Consider the following 16,667-nt stretch of genomic DNA (forward strand, 5'->3'; position numbering starts at 1 on the left):
ATTCCAGTTACCCTTGATGAGGAGACCTTCCAGAGATTCTTAGTCTTTCAAGGGCTCAGAATAAGAATTCCACCACCTCGCAGCTCCACCAAATATTGCCCAAACACCACCAGCTACTCCCCTGAACTGAGCCCTTGCTACAACCCCAGCTACACCAGTCATAGAAGGTGCTCTTGCAGAAACCTCGTCTCCAGTATTGCCTAAACCTCTCGACCCAATTTCAGAGTTGTTTGACAAAGTGGTTTCTGATCTGGCTCTGATTCCGGTGGACGAGCTTAAAACTCCGGTGAAGACTCTCGCTTCTCCTTAATCCCATATTGACCTTATTGTTCGCGATGAGTCCCCCTCCCTGCCGTCAAATAAAACTATTTCTTGTTTTGGCAAGCACATTCCTAAGCACTCAAAGCACATAATTGTCGTCGACGACGAAGAAGAGGAAGACGATGAGTTTGACCCGCTCTTCCCTCTGTTCAAATCAGAATTCAAGATACAAAAGGACTCTTGCAGCACCAAGAAAGGCGTCAAGCGATCCAGAGAGCCTGCTAACGAGATTGAGGAAACTGAAGGCAAAGGAGAAAAATATGCTATCGCCATTATAGTTATCCATGATGCCAAGAGAAGAAAAAGCAAGAGCTCGTCAAGTAAGTCAACTGATCCCTCTTCCACCCCCTTATACCTTCTAGCATTGCAAAGTGCGACGTTCTAGAGCCGCTTCTTGTCGCCACCGACACCCTCCAAGCTCTAGAGAAAGAGTTTGAAGTGCAAAAATTCAGGCAGCTTCTCGAGATCCAAGGCTGGAACCAGCTCGAGATAGTTCTGTCACAAGATGACCCAGATGAGGTGCGCCGCTTCTACTCCACCCTCACTGCAGTCCCTCAAAACAGCGAGCGTCCAGTCGACCTTGTCTACATTGACTGGAAGGGTAAGAACAGATATTTCTCGCTCAACGTGTTTGCAAAGATGATAGGGCTCGAGATGGTTGAAGGCTTTGACCAGCTTTACAAGAAGAACTGGCCAAAGAACTCGGAGTATATCAAGCAGAAGGTGTTCGGGAAGAATGTCCCTCAGGTATTAAAGACCCACTATCTGCCTTTCAGCTTCTGCATTTCTTTATCATTCGCAACATCACCCCTCACCGTCAGAATCTCGACATGGTGACTATCTCCGATTGCTGCATCATGGAGCGTGCCCTGTTTGGAGAATCGATCAACACAACCCAACTTATGTTCAACCATATGATTTTGAGTCGAGCTAACACCTCCCACAACCTCCCTTTTCCTAGCATCATAAAGAAGATGATGCTTTCAATTCAGAATTATCAGCCACAGAGTGAGGTGGTAGCTGCTATGGTCACTTATTCCAAAGCAAAAGCAATAGTTGTGGAAGAGAAGACGGAGAAGCAGAAGAAGCAATACAAGGGTCTTACTTACGGAAATGAACCAGAATCCTCATCACATGCTATTTATAGAGTTGAAAAGGCCATCCAATCTCACAGTGAGGTGATAACTGAGAAGATAGGAAGTCTCGAGTCGCGCTTGGAGAAGTTAAGTGAGCTTCTGGAGAAGCTAGTAAACCTTTTGAGTAGCCGATGATTTGAGTTGTTATGATTTGTGCTTTATGATTTTAAGTGCCAAGTATTTTCTAGAACTGTTAGGATTCCTGCTACAAGAAAGTTAAAGGAATATTTGCAATGTTAAGTATGCTTTCGATGATTAGAGTGCTTTGCTTGCCTCTTGGTTACAATCTTGCTTAACTGGTCCTCCTACTATTTGTGCATGTTTGTTGATTTGAGCTTGACTATGTAGCTTACTTTAGTTCCCTTTGTAGAATTAAGTGTGAACTTTTCGATGATGTGAAAAGGGAAAAGTGAACAGGTATGAACAGGTGCATGTTGTAAATTGAGCTGTGAATTAGACCATCTTGGTCTCAGGGGAACAAAAGGTAATGTGTTAAGAGTTGTTGAAAGTGTAAGTATATCGCTTATATGCTTAATTGAGTATTTTGAACGAGCTCGATAGGTTATTGAGTTTAAATGAGTTCGTATGCAAATGTGATGAATGTTTAGTTCTTTATAGGTTTGGCATCATCAAAAAAGGGGAAATTGTTAGTTAAGGCTGAGACGAGCTTAACCAAGTTCTCTTATTTTAATAATGACAAATCTATGTGTTTAATGGTTGTTGTGTGTAAGCTTGACAGTATATACTCGAGGAGTTTTAGGTCCAGCTTAACAACAACAAGGTCCATCTTAACCATGTAAGGGTCGAGCTTGATCCTAGCAGGGAAAGCAGAGTCTCGCAAAGGTTGAAATAAGGTAGCGCTAGTCGCGCTATGCAGCGAGAGTCGAGCTGTAGAAATAAGTGAAGTGAATCAAGTGGAATTTATCTAGTGTCCAGCGTCAAAGCACGTGGAAGGATTCCAGTGGTCGCTGAAGCGCGCGAAGAAGTTTGCTCGTGGAAGGAAGGTCGTTGAAACTAGAGTTATAGAGAAAAGAGGACAATTAGATGTTGTTACAGTTTTCTACTTTAGGAAAGTGGACTTACGGGGATTGCTGACATGGAGAAATAGAAAAGCGCACGGATTGATGAGCGAGCGTGTTTCTTGGAGGATAAGCTATAGAGGCGTGCTTAAACTGAGTTAGCTAGACAACTCTATAAATAGCTTATGAATAATGATTGTAATGTATCAAGCAAAATAGAAATTACATAGAGATCACTAGCTTGAGAGAGTATACACTTGTATGAACTGAGAGAGATAGCTTTATTGTTTAGGAGTTGAGCTTTGAGAGAAAGTGAGAGAAAATACTAGAGAGCTAGAGGAGAGCTATATAGTGTTGTTCTAAACTTTGTAAAAGCAAATCGTTAAGCAATAAAAAGTAGTGGTGAGTTTCATCCCGGACTTGGTAAGTCTAGGGTTCTCACCTTTGAAAAATCATTGCAAGTGTTATCGAGTTTTTATTGTTTTAATCTTCCTATTCTGCATTGAAGTGTTTAAGCTAGACTATAACTTAAACGCTACTTTAGAAGGTTACATACACGATCCGACCGTTATTATCTTATGATGTATCAAAGTTGATTTTAACAATTAAGAGCATTGACTGTATCCTACATATATCTTAAACGTGTCCGTGACATGTCCAATGTTTACCATATTTCCTATAATTTGATTTCTCCGTGTCCATGCAAAGGTGAGATTAAATCTTGGACCCTTATCTAACAATTAAATTTTGAACTTTCCAATGGTTCAATTGACACAACCAATGTATTAGCCAACTCGGTTCATGCGTTTGGATAAACAACCAATTGAGTTTTGCTCATGTTGTAAGCAAAACAAGGCTTCTACTTAGCCATTATTGTACTCATAGCGATTAATCGAAAACTCAGCATTTTGGTGGAGTATCTGCAAACTTCCACGAGTTATGAAGAAACTTATCAAGCGTTCTTTGACCAGCAACCTCGTCTGCAGGTACACAACCTGAGATCTCGTTCACATCTTCACTTGTTAGCCTCAACTTTATTGACCCAATATTCGCCTCCAAGTTCTTGATCCTAGTCGTGCCTGCATTAACAAAACCTAATTTATGTATCTATACAAATGACCTAAATTTAGGCTATATTCGGTATATCAAATTGAAATCATATCTTATTAACATCTCTCATTGTTTAACAAGATAAGCTACATTGCTCTTATTTAAGTTTGTAAAACAAGATTAATAAAAACTTAGAAGGAAAAAATAGAATAATGGATAGAATTTTTTTACTAAACAGAGCCTACATAATTAGTTAAGTTTGAGGGTTACCTGGAATAGGGACGACATTTGCCTCTTGATGCATAAGCCATGAAAGTGCGAGTTGTGAGGGGGTGCAACCATGCTTCTTCGAAACGTCTTCCAACCGACCATAAATCTTCTTGTTCTTCTCCAAGTTTTCGCCTCTATATCTAGGATATGTGGCCTATCAAATGAGAAATAATTTTTACATATAGGAGTACACACCAAGAAAATACATCCTTGTATCAGAAATAGGATTAGTCCTAGTTTGTTGTGATTATTCATGTGTGTGATATCATGTAGCAGAGTTACCAATAAACTATCTTGAGGTAATGAATCCAAAACCCGCCTTTCCAGCAAAGAATCCGCGACCAAGAGGACAATAAGGTACAATGCCAATCCCGAGCTCTCTGCCAAGTACACGTAAGTTAGGAATTCACAACCGATAATGAGAGAATAAGGAATAAAAAGATATGAGAATTATTTACTCAATTCACCGGTAAGTGACTACTTTTTTAAGGAGATACTGATTATCAGAATAAAATATTAAATAAAAATATAACTACCTACATGAAATAGAACCTAAAATCGATATAGTTGGATCTTGAAGATGACGTATTTTCAATAAAATCAATATGCTCCATACACAACTTAAAATACATAAGAGCAATTAATCGATATAGTGGTCAATTGCATCGACAACCTTAGTAAACATGCTTAACAGTAATTAATCTTCCTGATTTTTGCTTTTCATTTATGTGTTAACTTCTAAGAAATATGAATCAACTCCTTCGTAGCCTAGCGACTGGAATCTTACCCTTATATTTAAAGGTTAGGAGTTCAATTTCCGAGAGTGACATCTCTCACCCTTTTGTTAAAAGGTATGTGTATGGGTCTACCATGTTGATGAGACCCCAATTCGCTTGTCCAAAAAAAACATTTAAGAAATATGCCAGATTTTTACAAAGTTTTTGCCTACTTAACAATTTACAAAATCTCACTATACTTCATTCTTTTTCAAGTTAGCCTATTTATATATTTTCACGAGAATGTGGCCTTCACAAAAAAAAAGAATTACCTGCAAAGTGGGACAATCTCATCCTCAATTTCTCTCGTCCAAAGAGACCATTCCAGTTGAACCGCGGTTATAGGATGTACTGTGTGAGCTCTTCTTATGGTGTCAACACTTGCTTCTGACAATCCTACATACTTGATCTTCCCTTCTTCCACTAGCTTCTTAAACTCACCCATCTACATACATAAAATATTTAAACTTATAACATATTATAATAAACAAGGCCATGATATATAATGGTTTATTTCCTATTGGTTTTAGAATGAAATTACTTAAGACTTATATATTGGGACTTTATGACGGGTTATTAATGAAAAACTTACGGTTTCTTCTATAGGAATTGACGTATCGATTCGCTGTAGATAGTAGAGATCAATGAAATCTAGTCCAAGGCGTTTCAAGCTTTCTTGGCAACATTGACGTACATACTCCAGAGTTCCTTTGACTGTCATCTCAGGATCCATGCTAGCTATGCCACATTTTGTTGCCACCTGAAAGTCTTCTCTTGGAAACTCCTTAAAAGCCTGATAAATTAGGAACCGGGTTAGTTTCTTATGTGTGACAGCTATTTACTAAGTATAGTAGAACTGAGGTTTCAATTTACCTGGCCAAGAAGAATCTCTGTGGCTTCAAATATGTTAGATGTATCGAAGAATGTTATTCCTTTTTTGATAGCGTGCTTGACAATGACGATTCTGTCATCTTGAGAGGTTGAAGCTACGTAAAAGGAGCTTAAACTTGTGCAGCCGAGTCCCAACATAGAGACCTATTCGATATTGATATCAAAGATATATGATATTTAGTATGAATATCGGTATGAATATCAAGATATAAGTATGATTGATATTGAGGTAATGACTATGGGTATGAACATGACTGATATCTTTGATTTGATATACCAATTTTAAAGCAACTATTCAAATAACATTATGAGGGGTGTTTGGTATTTATATTTGGTGATTGGTATATCAGTAAATAGATATCAATTAGTTATCCTTGATACGTATACTCATTTCTAAGCTTTCCAAATTCTTATATAAGCATTTTGGTCAAGATATAACTTGTACGGTTATAAGTTCTCTACACCATCATACAATATCTACTCCATACCAAAGAAAAATATTAGATATCAATCTCATATTTAATGTTAATACTCATATCCAATATCTCATATCTCATTAGTGCTTTGGTTGATTATCATATCGATCCCGTGATATTAAAATACTCAAAGAAGCACGTTAATATATGTATTTGGTTGAGAAAAATCTAGCAAATCATGGGAATTAAACTTATCCAACAATTTCCCACGTTATGGAGGAAGTGGACTTACACATTCCCTTCTAAGTAAGTTTTACTTCCCCGTTTTACAAATAAAATCTCAATTTCCTCCATTCAAACTTATCTATTACAAAATTTAGCTAAACACTCTTCAAATCCCACAATTTCCGACTCCCATGATCAACTCCAGGTATTTGACTTTCCATAAACTGCAATTCTCACATCCAACCAAACAAGCACTTATATGAATACCAAACATGTCCTATATACTAAAAGATATCACTTACTGCTATTCATATACTTTTGTATCACACACCAGATGTTGATTTAATACCAGTATCTGGATATGACTAATGTTCCATATTCACAGCCAATATTGTGGATATCCAACTCCCCTAATAGAAGTTCAACCACTTAAGCAGGTAATTGAGTAGCTATACAAATGTGAAATTGACTAGTGATGAAAGGGACATAGAAATAGTGTGTACAAGTATTAGTTACCTCAAGACCTTGGTTTCCCAATTTGACCCTGGGAACTATGACTTGCTGATCTTGATCTGCCATTGTTGAATCTGGGTTGAAGCTCCAGAATGTCTCCAAGTCTGCAGTGGTGGTAGGTGGAATTGTCCGGATGGTTAAGCATGTGATTAAGAGCGTTAATTCCACGCTATTTTCACTATTTTAATAAAGTACTATAGAGCCTTGGTTCTTCTAATAATGGAAGAATTTTTTATTGAAAGATCAACCTCATTGTCGAAAAGTGATGAAATTGTTTAAATGATTTGAAATTTTGGTGTTTTTGTTTGTTTGCTGATTAACAATTGATAATAAAAAATTTGATGGCCATGATATGACAAAAAGATATCATAAAGCAATTTTTGTATCCTACATTATGATGAGCCTTGTTATTAATGGTTAAGATCATAAAAAAATATTTTACCGTATCAAATACTAATAGACTTTAAATGGGCATCACTATCTTATATGTGAACCTTAAGTAATGATTCGTGAGCATAAAGCAATCACTGCAGTTGAAAATCGTTTTATTAGATCTAAAAACCATTACAACAGATCTAATAAAGCAATTTTGATTCACAAATTGATACCTGGATTCACATATAAGATAGTAAAATTCACGGTTAAAATTTATATCTATGATGTGTCGGTCTTAGACTGAAACAGCTGACATGTCGCTCCCACATTAATTATATTAAAAATTCAATATTTTTATAAAGCCATATCATCATCCATATCATTAAAATTATTAATTATTCACTAGCCACAACATTAAAGCTATTAATCAATACTTAATTACTAAAGCAGAGGTTAAGTCCTCCAATTGTCACCCTCCTATTGGTCCACATCACAAATAAATTTAAAACAAAAATTGAAATAATTTATTTTTAACTTGCCACATTATTATTAATTAAGAATGATAATGAATTATTAATTTGTGATAAATGTTCTGCTTATCTAAATCCCACCCAATACGGATATGTTGTTTACGTAGGATCTCACCCAAATCAAACTGAGGTAAAAAATAAAAAATCTTAAATCTGTTTACAAAAGCATAATTTATATCAAAAGCATGATAAACTGTTGCCTAGGTTTCATTCACTTGATAAATTGTTGCCTGCGTTTCATTCCTTTTATGCATGATAATCTAAAATATGTTGCTTGCGGATAAATGTTATGCATATCATTTACTTGATCAAAAGAATAATATTTTATTGTTGTTAAAATTCTTCTTATCTGTAATTATTAGGAATAGAAAAGCATCGCAGAATTTTGCATACAATTTTGCATACAATTACAAAATCATCGTAAAAAAAATTAGCAACTATAAGTTTAATTCTTATACGATGATTTAGTTCACTTATTGTTCTTATAATCCAGGTTCACCACCAAACGGCCTGCATTTCAAACAATAATACAATAAAAATTAGAGTCTAATTACAGATTGGTCCACGTCAGTAACGTAAAATGTTCTGCATATCATTCACTTAATCAAAAGCATAATTTTTTAAAGATATGCTGTTAAGACCTCCTATAATGCATATAATAGTCATTAAATAAAGTTTTAAGAAGATTCTTCCTTGGTCCACATCAGTAACGTAAAAGTTGAGGTTTGTTAAGATCAGATATTAAAGTATCCTATAAATTATATCATTCAATATCATAAATAATTAAAAACTTAAAGTCTAATTAAATGACCAAAATCCTAACAAACAAATCTGGATAGAGTCAATGCACAACTAAGATTACGTATCTATTATTTGTTATGATCAGAAATCTACAAATCAGAAATCTACAAATCAGTAATCTACAAAACAGATTTTATATCTATACATCTACAGATCAGAAATTTATAATCATTCACACAAACATACTCACCCCAAAAAATTACGTATCTATTCTTCAAAGGGTTGCGCACTGCTTCAGAGGTGAGGTTAACACTTATAAATCTATTGGTTTATATAAATTATATGCATTCAATTCAATATATTTTCTCTACAATTTCTAATATATGTTATTTAAACTGCAGGCTATGGCAAATATACATGCTTTCACATACCTTACGTCACAAAGAAATGTGAAGATGACAATTTACGCTAGACTTATACGTCAATGGACTATCTATAAAGATGAGATTAAGTCCAAGGAATTGATTTTTATTGATGAAGAGGTAAAGTATACTTTTTTATCAATAAAAAAATTTAATCATAAATGATGTATAATTTTACATAATATTTTCATGATGTAGGGAAAGAAAATTCAAGCTTGAATAAACAAGTCGTGGATGAATAAGTTTGAGAGTATGGTGGAAGATAAAATATACACCATACGGGATTCGGGTTAAACATTGCTACGGTTACCCCGTATACCTACTCGAAACTAGGTCATAAACTTTTGTTCTTCAAGAATACAAAGGTTGACGAAATTGATGGAACACCGATTCCACACAATTCTTTTGATGTTGTTGATTTCAATAGTATCATCAATAATGAACTAGATGGTAAGTATTTGATTGGTAAGTATTTATTGATTATACATTTTTAACTTTTGTTTTCTAACAATTATTTGATCGAATTACTATCAATAACACTCTCTTTTTTTATGTGTAGATGTCATAGAACATATGAGTTCCATTGGAGAAATTGTGGAAACCAAAGTTAGAGGTGAAATCAACAAAGTTCATCGAATGATAGACATTAACCTTAAGAACTTAACGTAAAAATGATTTTACGTTTGATTTGTTCTATGTTCTTTTATCTTAATTATCTTATAATCTTAATTTAATATAGAATGTATTTTTATAAACTGAATATGAAATTCTTTATTATACACATTTAACTTTGATTTTCTATTCTTAAAAATAAATAAACTACGACGATTTAGTAATTGTATGCAGAACATTTACTAACGTGTAGACAGTACAATTACTAAAATTTCAATTTTAAACTTATTGCACATTAGTTATTGTTGCTAATTGTATAAGAATTAACAACAATAAGTATTGTTGCTAATTTTTATGCAGAACATTTACTAACGTGCGGTCAGTACAATAAGTTTAATTCTTATTCATCACGTATCAACCATCTATTGGTCCACGTCAATATTTTTAAAAAAAACTATTTACACCTATTATTTGGTGCCACATCAATAATATATTTAAAACACAACTCACTTAAAATAAGTAATTCTCACCATAAACGTAGGACCATAGAATCTTTATTGTTTAGATTTGTTTTACTAAAACAAATAATAAATTAATTTTATATCTAATAAATTACCTTGATAAGTTAAATCTTTCTTAATTTAATAAGCTACATATTTTATTTATTTGTTAGAATTAATTAATATGATCCCATACTAATGTGTTGATAAATCTAATGCCAATATCTATTTCGTAACTTAAAATTTCTAAAGCTTATGATGACACCACAATTAGGAACCTGTTATCGGACCCACATTACAATATAATAAAAAATATTAATAAAATTTGTTAGTAAAGCATATTAATTAAGTGATTAAAAACAATTTATTATTAAACAATTTGTTATTTTTTTAGGTGATAAATATTCTCCTAATTTATTTTCTATTTTTTTAATAATTTTAATTCTGCTTTGATTCTTCCTTAGCACTCCTCCTAATCAATACTTAATTACTAAAGCTGAGTACTTAATTACTAAAGCAGAGGTTTACTCCATCATGTATCAACCCTCTATTGGTCCATGTCAATATTTTTTTTTTAAAATTATTTACATCTATTATTTTGGTGTCACATCAATAATATATTTAAAACACAACTCACTTAAAATAAGTAATTTTCACCATAACTGTAGGACCGTAGAATCTTTATTGTTTAGATTTATTTTGTTAAAACAAATAATAAGTTAATTTTATATCTAATAAATTACCTTGATAAGTTAAATCTTTCTTAAATTAAGAAGCTACCTATTTTTTTATCTGTCACAATTAATTACCATGACCCCATATTAAAGTGTTAATAAATCTAATGTCAATATCTATATCAATATCAATATCTGAAAATTTTCAAAGCTTATTATGATGACACCACAATTAGGAACCTGTTATCGGACCCACATTACAATGTAATAAAAAATATTAAGAAAATTTGTTCGTAAAGCATATTAATTAAGTGATTAAAAACAATTTCCTATTAAACAATTTGTTATTACTATTTTTTGGTGATAAATATTCTCCTTATTTATTTTTCTATTTTTTAAATAATTTTATTTCTGCTTTGATTCTTCCTTAGCACTCCTCCTAATTTATTTGTTATTTTGTTAATAACTTGATTTTTTATTTGATTCTTATTTAACAGTCTAGATATTTTAATAAAGTTAATGGCTTACAAAGCTGAAATTTAATTTTTTAAATTATTTCTCAAATTCACCACCAAAGACTAGGCAATTAGGCTATATCTAATTCGTAAAACCGATGATAGCACCTATTTATTTATGCCACATCATAATTTATCAAAAAATATTAATAAAAATCGGTATCTAATTTCTAAAGTTAATGATGATAGCTACTTAGGCTGCGTTCGGGAGGGGTGTTGAAGCGATTGAAAAACTCACTTAAGTGAGTTTTTCAATCAGCGTGATTGAACTTCAATCACGCTCCTAAAACGCGTTCGGTGTACTCTTCATTTCAATCGATTGAAATCAGTTGAATTGAGGTTGTTTTCAATCGATTTCAATCACTTTTCTTCAACCGAGATATGTGGGTTTTTCAATTTCAATTTTTGTGATTGAACTAGTTTATTTTTACCCATCTCATTTTAACTACTTCAATCCCCTATTTCAACTTCAACTGACTTCAATCTCAATCATAGCGAACGCAGTCTTAGTGGTACAATATCACAATGTGTTACAAAATATTGATAACAATCCATCTATCAATTGTTAATTTTTAAAGCTGAGGTTAAGTCCTCCAAATGTCAACCTTCTATTGGTCCACCTCATCAATGAATTGAAAATAATAATTGAAATAATTTATTAAATACTTGCTACATCATTATTAATTTAAAAAACTAAAAAGATTATGTTTGAAGATTGAGGATGATTATAAATATTTTTTTTTATAATCATTAATTTTTTATTTAAAATTTTGGTATTTTTAAATTGAGAATGATTATAAATATGATTGAGATTGAGATTGAGGATGCATTTACAGAATCAATGAATCTACCTGTCCATTTGAAGAACAGTGAATTTAAATGCACATAGGGTGCTCGAAAAAATGCATGAGAAGATGATAGAGATATATACTCTTTTCTGTAATCCAATTCTTGAGAAGGAGCGGTGAATTTACATGCATAGTTGAATAAACAACTTTTTGTGATGAGTTTCTATTTTTTTTGTTACTGGAATGATCACTTCTATGTTGAGAATTTATGGATAGTAATTTATATTGGATAAATATGGTTAATCAAGTTTATCTTTTTTCTATGTTGATAATTCGTGGATACTAATTTTAAATTTTACAAGTTGCAGTCCTCTGGTAATTTCGGTATATATTAATTTGCAATACCCGTGCAGGGCACGGGTCTTAAGCTAGTTTATATATTAGAACTACCTCATTTGAAGCTCTCTCCTTCATTCTAGCCAATATTTTCTTAGGTGTAATTTTCTAATTGGATCTATTATTAACTCTACTCTTCCTATTGGTTCTTTTATTTTTATTTTTTCAAATTATTAATTTTTTAATCAACTCTCATATTTTTAGGAATAACTTGATAAGGTATTTATAATTTAATCTAATTAATCATTATATTATATTACATAAAGAATATTAATCAATCTCTTTTCTAAACTTAGATTTTTTTATTCTCCAAATTAGTACTATATTACATAAAGATATATCACTAAAGATAAAACAATACAATATGTATCGTATGATTTATTTTCTATGTTATTTAAAATTGAATCCATTGTTGTGATGTATTTTGTACAAAAAAATGTTTACTAAATAAAATAATTATTTAATATATTTTTCTATAAAGATAAAATAATACAATATGTATTTCATAATTTATTTTTTATGTTATATTAAACTAAACAATGATATATATTTACATGATTTATAATTACTTAATTATTTTTCATTTGTACTTTTAAGATAGATTTTATACTTATTTAATTGTTTTTAAGATTGATTTTTTTATGTTTTGAGGGTAAATATCTTTGATGTGTAACTTTATTTTTTTAATTTTATTTCATAAGATATCTTGATATTGTAATTTAAAATATAACTTTAGGATCCGCATATTTAGTTCTTTCCCATCATTAAATAAAAAATTTGATACATATATCTAAATTTTCATAAATGGATATTAATATAAAAATATGATATATAATATGATTTTCAATATAATTTGATACAAATTGTATCTAATATTTTTATCAATTGATTAATTAAACTCCATGCATGGCACGGGTGATCAACTAGTTCTACTACTAAAACAATAATATGTCAACGATACTTAAATAATCTTTCTAGCTTTAACCCTACTTTTTTGAAAATTTACAAATTGCTCAATGAATAGTAATTTAATTATCTTTTCAATTTTAACCCTGACTTTTCTGAAAGTGAATAAATTGTCCATAGATTCACATACACTTCTCCCTTCTCTCCTTCACTGCATAAAATCATCAAATGAGTCCTTCGACGAATTACTTTTGTCTTTGTACCGCCTTTTGTATCATCTTTTTGTTTGACAACTAATGTACAACCTTCTTTAGATTACGATGCAACCTCAATCTCGAGTGACTCTTATGAGAAAATGACGACCAGAATTCTTGATAAGTGGTAGCAGAGGAAGGCTATCAAGGTTATTACGGATTCGATATTATTCTCATGTAGTTTACTATAGATAGATTTTCATTGAACTTAGTGATTCTTAACATCATTACATCTCATTTTGATCTCATGTGAAGTAAGGATGATTAATATAATATTTGCTAAAAATTGTTATCTGCTACTAATATTATATTGCTATATTATTTCCCCTATCATCGTAATTATACTTTCGTCCATCTCCTTCCACTTCCATTGCTTATATATATGAACTCAAATTGATCCATGGTGTGTTTTAGCACATAATCCAGAATAACATGGACTTGATCCGAATTATCACAATTATGATGCTTTTAAGATGTTTGACAGAATGTCAAGGATAAAAACCGAGTTGAATAGTCAGTAGTCACATTCTCCAGTTATTTCTTTTCTTTTATGATTGACAACACAAAGTTTTTGACTCGGCAAGAAATGTTCCTTTATTTCCTTGTAGAAATAAAATTGAAGCAAGTTTAATCAAGCTAGTTCCACATTACACTAAAAATTTTCCGTTGACATGTATATGGTGTGTAATTCATCACTACGGACTTATAGTTGATTGAAATGAAGTTTCACCCATTATTGCATCTTCTAAATATTTGCAGGTTTCACGTTTTAACTATAAGCTATTGTGTGAATGTTGATAAGGGGTATTTTAGCTATGTTGCAACAGTACTTAAGAGTTTGTCTCAATTTTCTACTGTTTAAGTAGGGCTGTGTAAGTGTGTTGAATCGTACCCTAAAAGCTGAACACTTGGACCATGATATAAAGATGTTGTAGAACATCTAACAACAAGGGACATAAAATACTGGTGCAAGTTGATTAAGCACAACTTAATACTAGAGTTTTTGGATTTCAAAAGAGATGGATTTACATATCATAAATTTGTCTAAATTTGTACGTTGGTTCACATGCTTTACATTTCACTATAAAATTTGGATACAGAAGTAGTCTTCTTCTAAGAAATTGAGAGCATGTTCTTGTATATAAATATATATGGATCTCCTACCATACTGGGAGCCCAAGCACCATAGGCCAACAATCTCTTAACCAAGAAGCTCATTTTATATTAGGCCCATATGCTATGCAAACACATAAGCTGACGCTAGAGTACAAAGCCACCACTTTTTAGGAAGGCAAAAAACAAACCCATCATTTGAAAATAAATAGAGGCTTTTGTGTTTAACCATCTGCTAAATAGTTTATATTGGACTTAACCTTCTCTTAAATTAATATTTATTTTTAACTACTCAAAAGTGTATCTCCGTTAACTATTAACCACCCACGAGCTCATTCCGTTAATTATTCCGTCTAAAATATTAAATTACTAAATTATCCTCACTTTTCAAAAAAAAATAGGGGGGAAAATAGTCTTTTCGTCTTTTGCTTCAACCTTAGAGCTGCTTCCATGGATCCTTTAATTATCAATCATCCATACAGAAAATGCTGAAGAAGAAGACGAAAAGGTATGTGGCCTGATTTTTTTTTAATTAGGGCGATGGAAGCAGCTCTTAATTAAAAAATGCGAAGAAGAAGACGAAAATGCTGAAGAAAATGCTGGCTCCTTTAATTATCAATCATTCCATGGCCTGATTTTTTTTAATCCGTCACAACATCCATACAGAAAATGTTGAAGAAGAAGACGAAAAGGTATGCGGCCACATACCTTTTGTAATGGATTCTGATTTTTGGGCCACCCGCCTTGCCGCTGCCAAGCACCAGTTCCACCACCAGCATCACCAACTCCACGCTGCCTCCCACCTTGATTCCGATTCTATCCTTTTTCGAATTTCAGATTTTTGAATGGATGTGTTCGTATGTTTATAAGATCCAATTGTAGTACAGATCGGTTGAATTGGGGTGATACAGACTTTGAGGAGGATGTTCGACCGGATATACAATGCCCGTATTGCTACGGCGATTTCGATCTCGGATCTCTTTGTACCCATCTCGAAGATGACCAAAAGAGAATGCTGAATCGATCGATTGGGAAATCGGAACAGAAAATGCAGCAGAGGGTTTATGGTGGTGAAGAAAATTGACAGAGGGGAGTGGGAGTTTGGTTTTATTTGATTCAGCATTTTCTGTGTGGATGATTGATAATTAAAGGAGCCATGGAAGCAGCTCTAAGGTTGAAGAAACGAAAATATTATTTTGCCCTTAATTTTCTTTAAAAAGTGAGGGTAATCTAGTAATTTAACATTTTGGACGGAATAATTAACCGAATGAGCTCGTGCGTGGTTAATGGTTAACGGAGATACATTTTTGGGTGGCTAAAAATAAATAGTGATTTAAGGGGTGGTTAAGTCCAATATGGGCTACTTAGCGGGTGGTTAAATACAAAAACCTCAAATAAATAAGTAAAGATTGAGCCGTTTAGTAGTTTTTTTTATGAGCAATACAAAAGACTAAACTGTATAAGACATTATATCTAAACCATCAATCTTTAAAAATCCCTAATCCTTAAAAAATAGTGAAATGATATGAAAAATATTGAGTCGCCAAGATAATTGTTGATGTAGAAGTTCACGACCTCATTTATCACATAATTACTCCAATCATTGGTTGCAAGAGGTATACGGTTTGATTATTCTCTCTAAACACATGGAGAAATTGAACAGAGTAGGCGTGTTGAAATAATTCATGGATATCGCTGATAATTGAAGAAATTTCCCGAGACACTTTTCATGTTCATTTAAGACTATTGATCACAACTAAATTGTTGCACTCAATGACAATATACCTAAACCCATGCCCATGGCAGCTTTTACACCCTTAAGGGCTGCAAAAGCTTCGACATGAAGAGGATTATCGGAGAAGATTCTTTCGCTTTTGGCATTTAAGATTTGGTCTGCGTGATTTCGAATAATAAACCTAACTGAAGGACTAGTTAACAGTTCCATCAAAATTAATTGTGATAAAACTATTGCTATGCTTGGACTAGTAAGAGTAAGTCCAAACTCGATTACGATTACCATTTTCTAATTAGTGGTTACGCGTTCAGTATCTCCCGCTTTTTCCCATTGATCACATTAAATTACGACACAACAAATAATATCACTTTTAATGTTTTGAGCCATTTAGTAGTTAGTACATTAAATTGTCACTTCTGCACTTTTTTTTGGGTACATGGCTAACACTGGGATTCCAAAACAAGGTGGAGGCCTTCCCACGTCATCACT

The 16,667-nt window shown here is 32.5% G+C and overlaps 1 protein-coding gene across 1 annotated transcript; it reads right to left on the bottom strand.

Moving 5' to 3' along the window:
• Positions 1-3,376: 3,376 nt before the first annotated feature.
• Positions 3,377-6,683, bottom strand: LOC141251412 (uncharacterized). Its single transcript, XM_073670319.1, is given in 8 exon segments — positions 3,377-3,555; positions 3,797-3,950; positions 4,079-4,111; positions 4,113-4,176; positions 4,845-5,017; positions 5,165-5,365; positions 5,446-5,607; positions 6,621-6,683. Coding segments are annotated over 8 exon segments (1,029 nt in total).
• Between the last annotated feature and the right edge of the window lie 9,984 nt (positions 6,684-16,667).

Source organism: Phyllobates terribilis, unplaced genomic scaffold (assembly GCF_046119375.1).
Source record: "Phyllobates terribilis strain yellow unplaced genomic scaffold, ASM4611937v1 Scaffold_7008__1_contigs__length_40546, whole genome shotgun sequence".
NCBI lineage: Eukaryota > Metazoa > Chordata > Amphibia > Anura > Dendrobatidae > Phyllobates > Phyllobates terribilis.